The sequence below is a fragment of the Anoplopoma fimbria genome, chromosome 17, assembly GCF_027596085.1.
Source record: "Anoplopoma fimbria isolate UVic2021 breed Golden Eagle Sablefish chromosome 17, Afim_UVic_2022, whole genome shotgun sequence".
In the NCBI taxonomy this organism is placed as follows: Eukaryota; Metazoa; Chordata; class Actinopteri; order Perciformes; family Anoplopomatidae; genus Anoplopoma; species Anoplopoma fimbria.
In genome coordinates this window covers 11,465,883-11,480,504 of record NC_072465.1, presented here as the reverse complement: position 1 = coordinate 11,480,504, position 14,622 = coordinate 11,465,883, and the positions used below count along the sequence as shown (strand labels likewise).

The window sequence follows — 14,622 nt, the reverse complement described above, 5'->3', positions numbered from 1 at the left end:
CTAAAACTCAACAGTTTCCAAGAAAAGTTTGTTTGCTTACTTTTGTTTGATACCTGTTATTGTCTCAGATAGTTGGCCCTCAGATAGTAAGAAGTTGGTAGAAGAGAAATCATTAATTGCAAAGGGGCTGTAAGAGCACACCTGCGAAAAATAGAATGATCCAACTCTAGATGAAATGACAAATCATGAATTGCCTGGCAGTTTAATCTATAGTGTAAGATAAATTTGCCCATCTATGGACATATAAATAGAATAGGAGCAGAACACACATTTAACAGTTGTCAATGGTCGTTTGACTAGTACAAAAGAAAATGTTGATGTTGTTAGTTGTTATGGTAATGTCAGTGTGGCATACAATGTGGTCGCAGCTTATTGGGAAGAGAGTGGATGGATTCTCCTGGGAGTCTGATAGCAGGTTAATACTAGGTAGCTTATCCTTTTCCTGAGCAATAACAATGGTACACATAAATATGACCACCGCTCTGACCACTCTGCTACAGTGGTTTTAATGGGATTGTCTATTGCCATGGTCACACAACACACAATTCTCGGGAAGCGTTCATTATCTACATTTATTGCTACAAACTGTGACTTCTTGCGGTTAAGACAGAGTAAATATCCTTTATTTGGTTAGCTGCTTTTTTTTGAACAATCTGACTTTAAGGAATTCCTCAAGTACAAGACCAAGATATTGAGAAAACCTTAAATACTAAGTTAAACTATTTAAAGGAACCAGAAGACTTAAGGGTGTTTTGTGCAACCAATTATTTGAAGGAAACAGGCTCCTGGCTCTTTGATGCTCATCACTTACCTTTTGAGCACTAAGTTTTTGATTTTGTAGTCATTTAGTCAGACTATGGTGAGACTTGATTGTTGAGATTAACAGACAACATTATTAGCCCGATACTGATACTGCACTCAAAAGGTGATTCATGATTCTTGACAGGCACTACTCCAACTCTGGAGTTCTGCTTCTTCCTGAAATGCTAACCTTCAAAGACATAATTCAAACATATGCATCACTAGACACAACCCTGTGGGGAAGAATTCACCTCAAACAAAGAGGACATAACTTGATATATAACATAACAAATTTAACAAAAAGTATAATATGCCATCAGAAAAAGTGGGTTTACTCCAGTCATTTCAACTTTAATTCACTTCGTTCAGGCCAGAATAAATGGGTAAGAAGGGTAGTGCAGGGAGGAAACGTTGCACACCAATTCACAGTATGAAAGCAATCCTATAGACTTTGTTCAGTGAACTTTTCAGAGCCTACAGATAAGACCTCATTGATAGGTGTGGGATTTTATTATCAAAAGTAATTGGTGTAACAAAGGTCACTGTGAGAAAGAGACAAACCACGTAAAGGAAGGCTCAACACGTTACTCTGGGAACGTACGTATGTGTGCACAAGCAGTTTGGCAAAAAAAAAACGAATGGTGCTACCCAAGTGGAATCACATTCAGGTAACTTATGTTGTGTCTCATCATTGTAAGCTGTGGTTGCAGTAAGACAACACTGTTCTTGTTTTGTCTACGTGATTTTTTAGGAGGTACATATCACCTATATTTACCGTAAATGCCTTTGCCTTTTAGTTGGCTGTCCAATCAGTATTGATGGTAAATGGACTCAATTGAAGCAATAAATTACACTCTTTCGTTTGGTGCCTAGCCAAAAGTGATTACATGTACCAGGATGCATTGAGCTTGAGCTATTGACGCCCTCACATAAATACTGTTGCATCTATAATTATTCAGGTAATAAAATGATTACATAAAATCATTCAATTCAATTCAATTCAATTCAATTCAATTCAATTCAATTCAATTCAATTCAATTCAATTCAATTCAATTCAATTCAATTCAGTTTATTTTGTATAGCCCAGAATCACAAATTACAAATTTGTCTCAGAGGGCTTTACAATCTGTGCACATGCGACATCCTCTGTCCTTCCCTCACATTGGCACAGGAAAAACTCCCCTAAAAAAAAAATAGATGTCATGTGTACAGAATGAGCAGCATAACAGAGATACAACACATTCAATGTATATGACATAAATGATTCATATATTAAGACTACTTATAATAACAGCAGCAATTATTACAGTAGAATTATAGCCATGAAAATAGGGATAGTAATGTGACTAATAATAATAATCGAAGTAGCAGTGGGTGTCAGTCGGCTCACAGCAGGAGGCACGACTACGGTCCAGGTACCACAACGATTCATGGAAACCTGCAGAACGAGAAAGCAAAAGGGCTTCAGGGTGGAAGTAAAGCTAAAATGCTTAATGGTACAGGTAATAGTAATAGTAATGTGACTAGTAATAATAATGGTGGTAGCAGTCGGTGTCAGCAGGGCCGTAGCAGGATGCACGTCCACGGTCCAGGTACAGCCACGATTTATAGAAGCCTGCGAAGCGAGAAAGCACAAAGACTCCAGGGTACAAGCAAGTCAATAAGCGTAATAGTACAGGCAATAATAATAGTAATGTGACTAATAATGATAGTGGTAGTAGTAGTGGGTGTCAGCAGGGCCTCAGTAGGTGGCACGATGACAGTCCAAATATAACCCTGATTCCTGGGAACCTGCGAGGCGAGAAAGCACAAGAACTCCGGGGAAGAAGCAAAATCAGTAATGTGCATAAATAGGAGATTAATACATAAAGATGGAGGGAGAGAAGAGGAGAGAGGAGCTCAGCGTATCCTAGGTAGTCCCCCGGCTGTCTAGGCATATAGCAGCATATCTAGGGGCTGGACCAAGGCGAACCTGAACCAGCCCTAACTATAAGCGCTATCAAAAAGGAAGGTCTTAAGCCTGCTCTTGAAAGTGGTGAGTGTGTCTGCCCCCGGACTGAAACTGGAACCTGGTTCCACAGAAGAGGAGCCTGATAACTGAAGGCTCTGGCTCCCATCCTACTTTTATATACTCTAGGAACCACAAGTAACCCTGCATTGATTGAGCACAGCTCTCTAGTTGGGTAATATGGAACTATAAGTTAGAGCTTTGTAGGTAAGTAAAAGAATTTTAAATTCTATTCTTGATTTAACAGGGAGCCAGTGCAGAGAAGCTAATACTGGAGTAATATGATCTCTTTTCTTAGTTTTTGTTAGAACACGTGCTGCAGCATTCTGGATCAACTGTAAAGATCTAAGAGACCTATTAGAGCAGCCTGATAATAAGGAGTTACAGTAATCTAGTCTAGAGGTAACAAATGCATGAACTAGTTTTTCTGCATCGCTTTGAGACAGGATTTGCCTGATTTTCGCAATGTTACGTAAATGAAAAAAGGCTGTCCTTGAGATCTGTTTTATATAAGAGTTAAAAGACAGATCCTGGTTAAAGATAACTCCAAGGTTCTTAACGGTAGTGCTGGATGCTAGAGCAATGCCATCTAGAGAAACTATATCGTTAGATAATTGAATTCGAAGGTGATCTGGGCCTAGTAGGATAACTTCTGTTTTTTCAGAATTTAACATTAAAAAGTTACAGGTCATCCAGGTTTTTATGTCCGTAAGACATGCTTGAAGTTTAGAGAACTGGTTAGTTTCGTCTGGCTTAATTGATAGATATAACTGGGTATCATCTGCATAACAATGAAAGTTTACTGAGTGTTTTCTGATAATATTCCCCAAGGGAAGCATATATAAGGTAAATAAAATAGGTCCAAGAACAGACCCCTGTGGAACTCCGTGACTAACCCTGGTTTTCATCGAGCTTTCATTGTTTACATATACAAACTGAGATCGGTCTGATAAATACGACTTAAACCAGCTAAGTGCGGTTCCTTTAATGCCTATAAGATGCTCCAATCTCTGTAATAGGATTTGGTGATCAATGGTATCAAATGCAGCACTAAGGTCTAGCAATACAAGTACAGAGACAAGTCCTTTGTCTGAAGCTATTAGAAGGTCATTGGTAATTTTCACCAGTGCCGTCTCTGTGCTATGATTCACTCTAAATCCTGACTGAAAATCCTCAAATAAACTATTGTTATGCATAAAGTCACAGAGCTGATTTGCTACTGCTTTCTCAAGGATCTTAGAGAGGAACGGAAGGTTAGATATAGGTCTATAGTTAGCCAACACCTCTGGATCAAGAGTAGGTTTCTTAAGAAGAGGTTTAATTACAGCTAGTTTGAAGGCCTGTGGTACATGGCCCGTCAGTAAAGACAGATTGATAATTTCTAATAAGGAGTTGCTAATTAAAGGTAAAACTTCCTTAAGCAGCCTAGTCGGAATCGGGTCTAAGAGACAGGTGGAAGGTTTAGACTTAGAAATAGTTAAAGTCAATTGTTGAAGGTCGATGGGAGAAAAGCCATCTAAATATATTTCAGGTTCTACAGCTATGGATCGATCGGTACTGGTTGAGGGCAGTAGATTATAATTTTTTTCTCTAATAGTTAGAATCTTATCATTAAAGAAGTTCATGAAGTCACTACTACTGAGGTTTATAGGAATACACGGCTCAACAGAGCTGTGACTCTCTGTCAGCCTGGCTACAGTGCTGAAGAGAACCCTAGGGTTTTCTTATTTTTCTCTATTAATGCTGAGTAATAGGCTGCTCTAGCATTATGGAGTGCCTTCTTATATATTGTCTCGCCAGACTAACCGCGCTTCATCCACACTGGTGGAACGCCATATCCTTTCAAGTTTTCGCGATATTTGCTTTAAATCGCGGGTTTGAGGATTATACCATGGAGCAAACCTCCTTTCTTTTATTAGCTTCTTTTTTAGAGGAGCTATAGAGTCTAGTGGCATTCGCAGTGAGCATGCAGCACTATCAACAAGATGGTCAATCTGAGACGGACTAAAGCTAGCGTAGGAGTCCTCTGTTATATTGAGCAATGGTACTGAATAAAAGCCTGAAGAAATCGCTTCTTTAAATTTAGCTACAGCATTATCAGATAGACATCTAGTGTAGAAACTTTTGCCTAATGGCGTACACTCTGGTAGAACAAATTCAAAGGTTATTAGAAAATGGTCCGATAAAAGAGAGTTCTGTTGAGAGACAATTACATTTTCTATTTCAATACCATATACCAGAACAAGGTCGAGGGTATGGTTAAAACAGTGAGTCGGTTTATGTACACACTGACAGAAGCCAATAGAATCTAATAATGAACCAAACGCAGTACTAAGGCTATCATTATACACATCCACATGAATATTAAAATCCCCTACAATAATAACTTTATCTGTCTTAAGGACTAAACTAGATAAAAACTCTGAGAATTCAGATAGGAATTCAGAATACGCACCTGGTGCACGATACACTATAACAAATAAAATTGACTTTAATGCTTTCCCGCTCGGGTTTGAAAGACTAAGAACAAGGCTTTCAAATGAGTTGTAATTTAATTTAGGTTTAGGGTTTATTAATAGGCTTGAGTCAAAGATAGCTGCTACTCCACCTCATCGGCCTGTGCCTCGAGGAATATGAGTATTAATATAACTTGGAGGAGTTGATTCTTTAAGGCTAACGTACTCTTCATGACACAGCCAGGTTTCAGTAAGACAAAATAAATCAATATGATTATCTGATATTAAATCATTTACAAGTACACCCTTAGATGACAGAGATCTAATATTACTTACCTTTGCCTTGAGGTGAAAGCTCGACACTTCAGCGTGACATGTCCTTTGTCCCGACTGTCTGTGTCTGTCAAGCACCGTAAGCAACAACATATCATCGTTACACTGGTGAATATTAGAAGATGCAGGGTTGATGGGGCGTTGAGTTTCAAATGGGAGTTTCATGTTAAAAATGCTTTAGGAAGTGGGTCGCTCTAAATTACAGAAAGAATATCAGTGTCCTGGTCCAGACCTTCACGTTAAAGGATACTTCACCCACAAAATTACCATTTGTATATCAATTACTCACCTTGTGTTACCTAGAATTCTTGAAGAAACAGACTATATCATACACTCAAATTTATATCAAAACATCGTTTTATAAACTGTATACTGCATGTCCCATGTATCCAGTCGTATGCTAACTACCTCCCATACACATGCATAGGCTTTTGTTGACAAGTGTTTTAGAGCGTAAACCAAACTAGATAAAAGTCCAACAGTGATTTCCTTTTTTTCATACAACTTTTACCTGCAGTACACCAAAGTCACATGAGTAACATAAATACATCAGACATCATACCCATCATTATGTAAGTCGTAGGTCACATTGTGTTAGGTAGAGGTATTGAGCGCTTGAATACCATACCATGTGACTCAAAGTAATATGAGATGTGAAAATGGAGTGATGTTACACTGTAAACATTTCCCACTTCTCTGTCTCTGTCCCACAGTGTGAGGTGCCACAGGATGGGAGACTCCCACTAGGAAGAGAGCGCCAACAGCTGAGATGAACGCAGGAATAGCGAGTATAATTGGTGAGAGACTCCAAATGTGTTCCCTGTATTTATATACTTGTACTGTAATGTTTTTTTGCTAAATATAGCAGGTCATTCAACCTAATTAACGTGTGAGTTGTTCATCTTGCAGTGGGTCTCCAGCTCTTCATTCATATTGGTAAGCACAAACACATTTTAAGAATAGGACTCTTTTATTTTTATTTTACTTTGATACTGTTTTTAAACTTAATGGTTTTCTATTCCCTGATCCAGCAACCACAGCCAAACTGGTATGTTATTTTACCAACTGGTCGCGATACAGAACTGGTGTGGGGAAATTCCTGCCAGAGAACATAGACCCCTTCCTCTGCACCCATCTGGTTTATGCCTTCGCCATCATCAACCATGCTAATGAGATCACTGAGTATGAGTGGAATGAAGAAAGCCTCTATAAATCATTCACCGAGCTCAAGAACAGGTACTGATTAGTAACGAAAATATGTTGACCTGTGATGTGCATTGGGATTGATGAATTTCATTGCATTTTCTTTGTGTACTTAAACAGAAACCCCAGGCTGAAGACTTTACTGTCAGTCAGAGAGGAGACTGATAGATTTCAGTGAGTTGATCCCCTGTGATGCTCCTTCATCTGCCTGCAGAAAGCAAGAATGGATGCAGTGGAACAGCTTTGTTTGGCTGTGAAAAATACCTTTTGCCCTTACAGTATTTTGTGTAACGTTGCTGCTGGTAGCAGATTTAATAATTAATAATGAATTAATATCAGGAAATGTAACGATTATGAATAATTCAATTATGATTTATTAACTCATGTATTAGGAATTAGTATAAAATCATGATGGTAATCAGTTTACACCCTAAGCCAAGAGTGACCCCAAGTCCTATCTTGACTTTCTCCAGGCACATGGAAATGGAGAGTAAACACTTAGTGACCTTTGCGTCGTAAGGGTGGTTTATTAGTTCATTTAGTGTCACAGACATTTCAGTTTTATAAAGAGAAGTCTGTGGCTGTCCGCTACATCTGACTATTGCCTTCTTTAGAAATGTAAATTGAATCTAATAGGGCATTTATAGAGTTTTTACAAGTACTTATCACTTGTAAGTGTCACCTTCATAAGTAGTAGAATAACAGGAATAGGATCCATGAGGATCTGGAGGATCGCTGGCAATAGCCAATATTTTTATTATAACAATGTTTAAAATCATAATGTCAAAACAATTATTTGATCAAAATCGAATATGATTTGGGTGATGTAAACAGCATATTCTGTTTGGATATTAGAATTAAGACATGCGGGATATTCTGATATTATTCAGGTTTTGGGAGCATTCTTTGGGCATTTATACACCACATTAGGCTTATACATCACAATGTTCTTTTTTTACTGTAGTTTGTGACACACAGCCCCACGGCCACTGTCATCTGTGCACTGTACATTAGTTGTATACAAAAAAACTACCAACAGTTGAAAAGCCCACATGTTTGTCGTTATGAGTAACACAACATCTTTTAAACATTATGAACAAAGCGGATACAACAGGTTTTTGGATGGGGGACTATGAGACGATAGCTCCCCCAGGCACAGACATATAATAGGCCCACCCCCTCTGCTACATGGAGCCAGACACACAGACTGTAGAGCTGTCTCTTTGCAGCCATTAACAATCTCTCTGTGTTTTTCCTTCTCTTTGTACTTATTTTGTGCCTCTTTGTGGTAAATTTCAGCTCGTTATAGTTGTTTTGCATCTCTTTGTGGGAATTTTTTCTCTTTGTAATTGTTGTGCATTTCTCTGGTGTTTTGAGTTCTTTACCTGGTCATTTTGCATCTATCTTTGTAATCGATTTGCCTTTCTTTGGGGTCATTTTGTGTCTCTCCGTAGTTGTTTTGGTCTGTTTGTAGTCTTTTTGTATCTCTTTGTAGGTTTAATTAAGTTTTATATCAATGTATATTTAAGTCACATATCCAGTAAAAAAGCTCAAAAACTACTGAAAATTGCATTTTTCCTCTTAAGTGTGAGGCTTTGTTAAACTCTGTTTCTCATCACTCTAAATGTAATATCTTTGGGTTGACTGACTGTGATCAAGCAAAGTAAGCAATTTTCTTTTGGCTCTTTAAACTTTTGATGTGCATTTGTTATTGTTTTGACACTGCACAAATCACACAAATCAATTATTTGAAATCCACAGAATAATTGATCATTGTCTGCAGCCCTACGGTGGTCTAAGCAAAATGTAATTATATTATTACAATATTAAATATCAGTAGTTGTCAGCATCAATCCAAATGTCTCAGTGGGCTTTCAGAACACTTCAGTTCATTATACTGTCAAACTGCCATTTCAGAGAGAAAAACCTGTATCATCATCTAATACAGGTTCTCCATCGTGGTGTCTTCTGCAGCCAACCGTCACACTTTCATCCAGTCTTCTATCAGATTCCTGAGGACTCATGGATTTGATGGTCTGGATCTGGACTGGGAGTACCTTGGAGCTGGTGGAAGTCCTCCAGAGGACAAGCAAAGGTTCACTCGGCTCTGTAAGGTACACTGACTGGAGACTGGATGCATTTTTCCAACAATCTACTTGTTCAATTCCTCTTTAGCTATAAGTTTTCAGTGTTTTTTCCTCTTGGTCTTATTTTAATGAACCATGGATTTGTTCCTTTTATGTTCTCTTCATAGTCTCATGCGTATTCTATCTTGACACAACATGAAACAGTTCCTCAGTGTATGGTGAAATATAAGTTTATTTGGGTTTGTTACTCAGGGTTTCATCATTTCCAATCATTATTGAAAACAAAGATGGCAGCTGGACAAGCAGATGTCAGTTTTTGGGTCAAGGAACCAAGGCACAAGTTTAGAAAATGATTAAGGATTTTCTCACTCCCTGAGAGTCTCTGATTGATGAATGCTGTGCCATAACAGTTTCACTCACAGGAGGGCTCTATTGCCCAAGGAAACCACATTAACTGAAACTGAAATAGAACCTGGGCAAGCTTGTATTTAGTTTGGTCAGCGGTGCCAGGCCCCCTCATATACAGAGGCTCTCTCTTCACTAACCAACCAGTTACTCATTCACTCTGGTATGCACAGGTCAAGATGATCTTCCTGCGTATCCTTACTCTCTCATGCTCTCGTGTCATATTTTCTTCAATTAAAAGAAACACACATAGGTCATATAACTAATATATGTATTGTGATTTAAAAAAAGACATCTAGGTTATGCATTGCTTATGTAAATAACCCAATTTCCTGCAACATTAAACTGTAACTGCTAGAGCAGCGTTACCTGTGTGACACCATCATTCATAACAAAATATTATATTATCCATCTTTCTTTCATTCGTTTGTTATTCAGTCTCCTAATTACTAAAATGAGTAATGGATGGCAAAAAGGGCAGTAATCCAATACTGTTTATTTTTTGAACTTTAAAATAAAATTGGGCCGAAGTAGTAGATTTTAACAAATGATTTATAGTGACATTTTTCCTTATAGCATAACATGCTGCTTTTCCTCATCCATTTTGAGGCACATTCTGGACCACTGACTAAAGTGTAAATTAATTTCTATTGATTTCTAGGAGATTTGGGAGGCCTATGAAGCTGAGCGTAAAGGAGTCAGCAACACACAACTGATGCTCTCTGCAGCCGTGGCAGCACAGGAAGATGTTAATGATACAAGATATGATCTCTCTGAGATGTCGAAGTAAGATTTAGATCCATTCCAGCTTTAGGTGGAGTACCTTTGACGATCACATGTTTGATGATTGATTACATGATCTGTCTGTGGTCAATGGGCGTGACCATGTGTTTGTGTGTGCGTGTGTTTGTGTGTGTTTAGGTACCTGGACTTCATCAGTGTTAAGACCTTCAACCTCCAGGGTCAAGATGGAGTGACAGCCCACCACAGTCCACTCTACTCTGAGAACAATGCTAACATAGTAATTACCCAGTTTGATTCCTTTCATGTGTGCCATTCAAAGGTTTGAGTAAACTAGATATTTGAAATGTTTTATCTTGTTTATAGTGTATTAATGAATCAATATTAATTTACGTTAAAAATGACATTCTTATGGTTAAAAAAGATTAGTAAACATGCACTTCTTGTGCCTCGCATTTAGCCGCTAAAGAGCAATACATTTCAAACTAAATAGAGTGAATATTAGGCTTATATTCATCAGGTGGACACAAACACCGCTCCAAATGAATGACCATGTTGCTCTGTAAATGCTGGATGCAATAAAACGTTTGCTAACAAGTTCAACTTATCAACTTAAAAGGTCTTGTTTCCGTTGCCTCTAGGTGGCCAAAATAAATAGTTATTGGAGGTTAATGTTGAATTAAAGGTAAACTGCTGGTAAATCTTGCAAAGACAGTATGTCAGCCCCATGTCTTAGATAATAAAGCGAATCATCAGGAAAAGTAAAAAGACTTCCTTTCTTAAGATTTGTGTGCCACAGTTCATTGGATGCCCTTGCTGGGATATAGTCTTATTTTTTTAGATATAGGCATTTAACAACTACATCTTAAAGAAGCTAAACAGTTTGATGGAAATCCCACACTTGGTTAACGGTCCCTTTTTTTCCTGTCAGGACTCTGTCATGCAGTCCTTGATGAGGCGAGGAGCCCCAGCAGGGAAGTTGTTGCTGGGTTTTCCCACTCACGCTCGTTCCTTCACACTCTCCACCACAGCAACCGGCCTGGGAGCCCCAGCCAGCGGCCCCGCCACTTCGGGGCCCTACACCCAGCAGATCGGTCTGTGGTCTTACTATGAGGTAACAACTACATTTACATAGCTACATTTAGCAGAGAAGTCTACATGATCACATTAGTTTCAATGTCAACACTGACCACAAAACAGATGCCCTGCTATTACTGCTATCGCTAACCCTACAATGACCCCTGATACTACGGCCACTATACTGAGCTGTGTGATTGCAGTATCTGGTAACCGGGTTTGCCGTAGTATTGAATGTTCTCATCACTTTTCAGTAAGTTTGAAAGGTTAGGAACCTGTCTGAGTCATACAAACTGATTCAGTCATTTTTTAAAGAGCAAAACTGATTGGACGAGTTGGTATAAAAACATTTGACTTACGGCCAGAAGACCGCTGTTTGTGTCTCATGTGAAATCAAAAGTCAACATTGAATTATTTGTCATGTGACTTCTGTACTTTTACTAAACCTAACCAAGTTGCGACAAAAAAACATAAGATTACTTTTTGAAAGATGTCATTAGCCCTCAGTACACCTTTGAAAGGCCCTGGCATTACGTAAGTATAGAGGTTACCTGACAAGTAAGTCAACTTTGGTTTAAATAATTACGGATGTGACGCTACTGAAGTATGGAAGTTATGTGACAAGTAAGTCAATGTTGACCTCTGGTTCCGCATGGGACACGACCAGTGGTCGCCTGTATGATAGTCCCATGTTTTTCTCTACCCTTCTTGACCTTTGTTGCACTTTTTACCACGTCACCTGTCCTGGCTCATGATAACATGGCTTATAAAATAATGTGCATTAGTAGTACATACAGTGTGGGAAAATAGCCTGAAATGATAACATGATTCAACCTTTGGAGACTTGTGAACACACAGTATATCAGACCCAATGCTTCAAATTGTTGTTATTACAGGAAAAAAACCTTTATCAGATTTTTAGTCATGTATTATGCCTATGTCTTTATGGGCCTACAGGTGTCATGACTCCAGGTTTTAACTGAGCCCACACAGCCAAATCATGTATCTGGTGCCTTCTAACTAGTACCTACTAATGCTGCTGTACTGCAGCTATTCTAGTATTCTAGTGATACCATTGCTTCCTCTGCTACCACACCAACTACGGCCATACTATCACTACTGCTACCACTTAGTGCTACCACGACTACTCTTCATCAGCATGAACACAACACTTCTTATAGCTGTTACAAACATCATTAACATCAACATATACAATGTTTCTGTACCAGACCTGCTCCTTCTTGAAAGGCACCTCAGTCCAGTGGAACGATGGTCAGAAAGTTCCCTACGCTGTTAAAGGCAACCTGTGGGTCGGCTTTGACAACCAGAGGAGCTATAAGGCAAAGGTACAGTTGGCTATATGACTTTGTGGAGGAAAAGAGCTGAGATTTTAACAAGTCTCTCTACATGAGAGCTTTCTTAAGTAACCTCTGATTGTCCTACAGGTGGACTATCTGCAGAGAAAGCAGCTGGGAGGAGCTGCTGTGTGGACTTTGGATATGGATGACTTTAATGGACAGTTCTGTGAACAGGGCAAATATCCACTGACAGCAGTTCTAAAACGTAAACTCAGTGAAGGTGAGGCGGCAGCATCTTACACTTTGTTTACTCCAGGGACGTTAATTCAGGTCCAGGACACACATGCATTTCATGAGCCTGTGGCTCCAAGGTCCTTGTTTTACATTCTAAGTTTCTTTTGCATTCTTCATCTGTAAAATATAGATAAATGTTTACATTTTCTAATGGATTTACAAAAACAGCTTTAAAGTTTAATTTAATTGTATGATTCCATTTATTAATATGTCTTCCTATCATATTTTATCTTGCATTTAATTTTCCTCCTGTTATAAGCTACCTGCTTTTGCCAGTTGAAAAAAGAGGCTCCTCCTCAAAACACTAAACATAATTACTGGTCAATCAGATTCCATTACTGTTCCATTAGTTTGGCCTTTTTTATTGTTTTGAATGACAAAGTGGCAGTAACTCCTTTATTTACTTTGACATGTACAGTGAGTGGTCAAATAATCCTTGATGCTGCTTTAAAAAATATTTTTTATTTAATGTCCTTAAAGGATGGGTGCTCAATATGATTACCAGAGCATATCTATTCCATATGGCTCACAACACAGCAACGGCTGAGCTGGTGGCTAGAAGCTAAAATTGTTAACAGCGCAAACAGTGCAAACAATAGCAACAGCGCTAACAGAGCTAACAGTGGTAGTCTGAGGGATAACCAGAGGGTTGGGTGCTACGCTTCATTGACAATGACATGGGTCAGGGCGGCGTTATCACCTGTAAATGCCGTATGAGAGTGTTGCAGAGTGAAGGCCTTGAGCTAACCAGTGTTAGCGTAAGCCTACACTAACATGTGTTAAAGACAAGCGCGGCCGGTCCAGCTATGTTAACAAAGCAAAGAGAAACTCTGATTAAAACACACACAGGGAAAGAATATTCTTTCTCAGCTCAGGTAGATATTACTCCACTTTGTCTTTACATTACAAATAGTTGTGAGCTGCTACATTATTGCTCTAAATGTCGTACAGAGAACCTTTATAGAATGGACAGAAAGTAAAATCTGAAAATTGGAAAAGTTTTAAAGCAAAACATTCCTTGCCTCTAATTTATGTTCTTATACCTTGACACCTTATCTGTTATTATTGCTTTCTTAAAGGGGCAGTTTAGCAGTTTAGTATTGCATGTCCATAAGGTAGGGGGTCGAAAAGGGACAGGTGACGAAAATTATACAAATCAAAGCAGCAGAGATGGAGAAATCCAGACTTGTAGTTCATACAATTGGTGAAGCTCCAAAAAACACTGGATCCTACATTTCCCATAATGCAACAAATAACATATTTTCATTGGATCTTCCCTTCTTGTGAAATAGAGTGCTTTCAAATTCCAAAACCAAGTTGTTGTTTTTTCAAGTCTTTAGTACCACAGACAGAGATGGTAAACAGTTTTCACAGGCTGACAGCACATGTTGACCAAACTGATTTTCATAGTTAACATTGGTTGTACGTCCTTTGGTGTGGAACATAATTGTGAAATTTCTTAAAATGCTGTTCAATATATTTTGCTAGACTGGACAACACAGAAAACAACACCTGCTGTACCTCTCTCCACAACCTCCTCCTCTCCCTCTGTTGACAAACAACCCACACAGGAGCCCCTCACCACAGCCAGCAGCACCACAGCCAGACCAGGCAACAGCTGCTTCCAGAACATCAGTATGGTGTATCCCATCAGCAGCTTCTGCACACACAGAGCCGATGGACTGTATGGAAGGACGGACAATCCAAAGACATTCTACAGATGTGTGCAGAGGAAGACATTCGTCACAAAGTGCCACACTCTGGGAACAGAACACAGCAGTGGAGTGATAATCAGACCATCAAAGGATTCAGTTGTAGTCGGCTTTGTAACAGCCACTTTATTTATTTTGTTAAGTGTGTGGAGTTCAGGTGATTTGGCTTTGTACGGACAGTAACTAAAGCTCCCTGTTAACGATGA

General features: G+C 38.9%; 1 protein-coding gene across 1 annotated transcript; it reads left to right on the top strand.

Moving 5' to 3' along the window:
* The first annotated feature begins 1,180 nt into the window (after nt 1-1,180).
* Nucleotides 1,181-13,270, top strand: LOC129106129 (acidic mammalian chitinase-like). The gene is made up of 13 exons (XM_054617463.1): nt 1,181-1,184; nt 5,903-5,977; nt 6,509-6,535; nt 6,631-6,835; nt 6,923-6,950; nt 8,670-8,689; nt 8,751-8,916; nt 9,956-10,080; nt 10,216-10,315; nt 10,967-11,149; nt 12,342-12,458; nt 12,558-12,690; nt 13,242-13,270. The coding sequence occupies exons 1-13, from the start codon at nt 1,181-1,183 to the stop codon at nt 13,268-13,270; spliced, it is 1,212 nt and encodes a 403-aa protein (XP_054473438.1).
* The last annotated feature ends 1,352 nt before the right edge of the window (nt 13,271-14,622 follow it).

Excerpts from the sequence above, each read along its gene's own strand:
- LOC129106129 (XM_054617463.1), top strand. Across the intron at positions 5,978-6,508 it reads TTATAAACTGTATACTGCAT|TGGGTCTCCAGCTCTTCATT; the intron begins GTCCCATGTATC and ends TTCATCTTGCAG. Across the intron at positions 8,917-9,955 it reads GGTTCACTCGGCTCTGTAAG|GAGATTTGGGAGGCCTATGA; the intron begins GTACACTGACTG and ends ATTGATTTCTAG.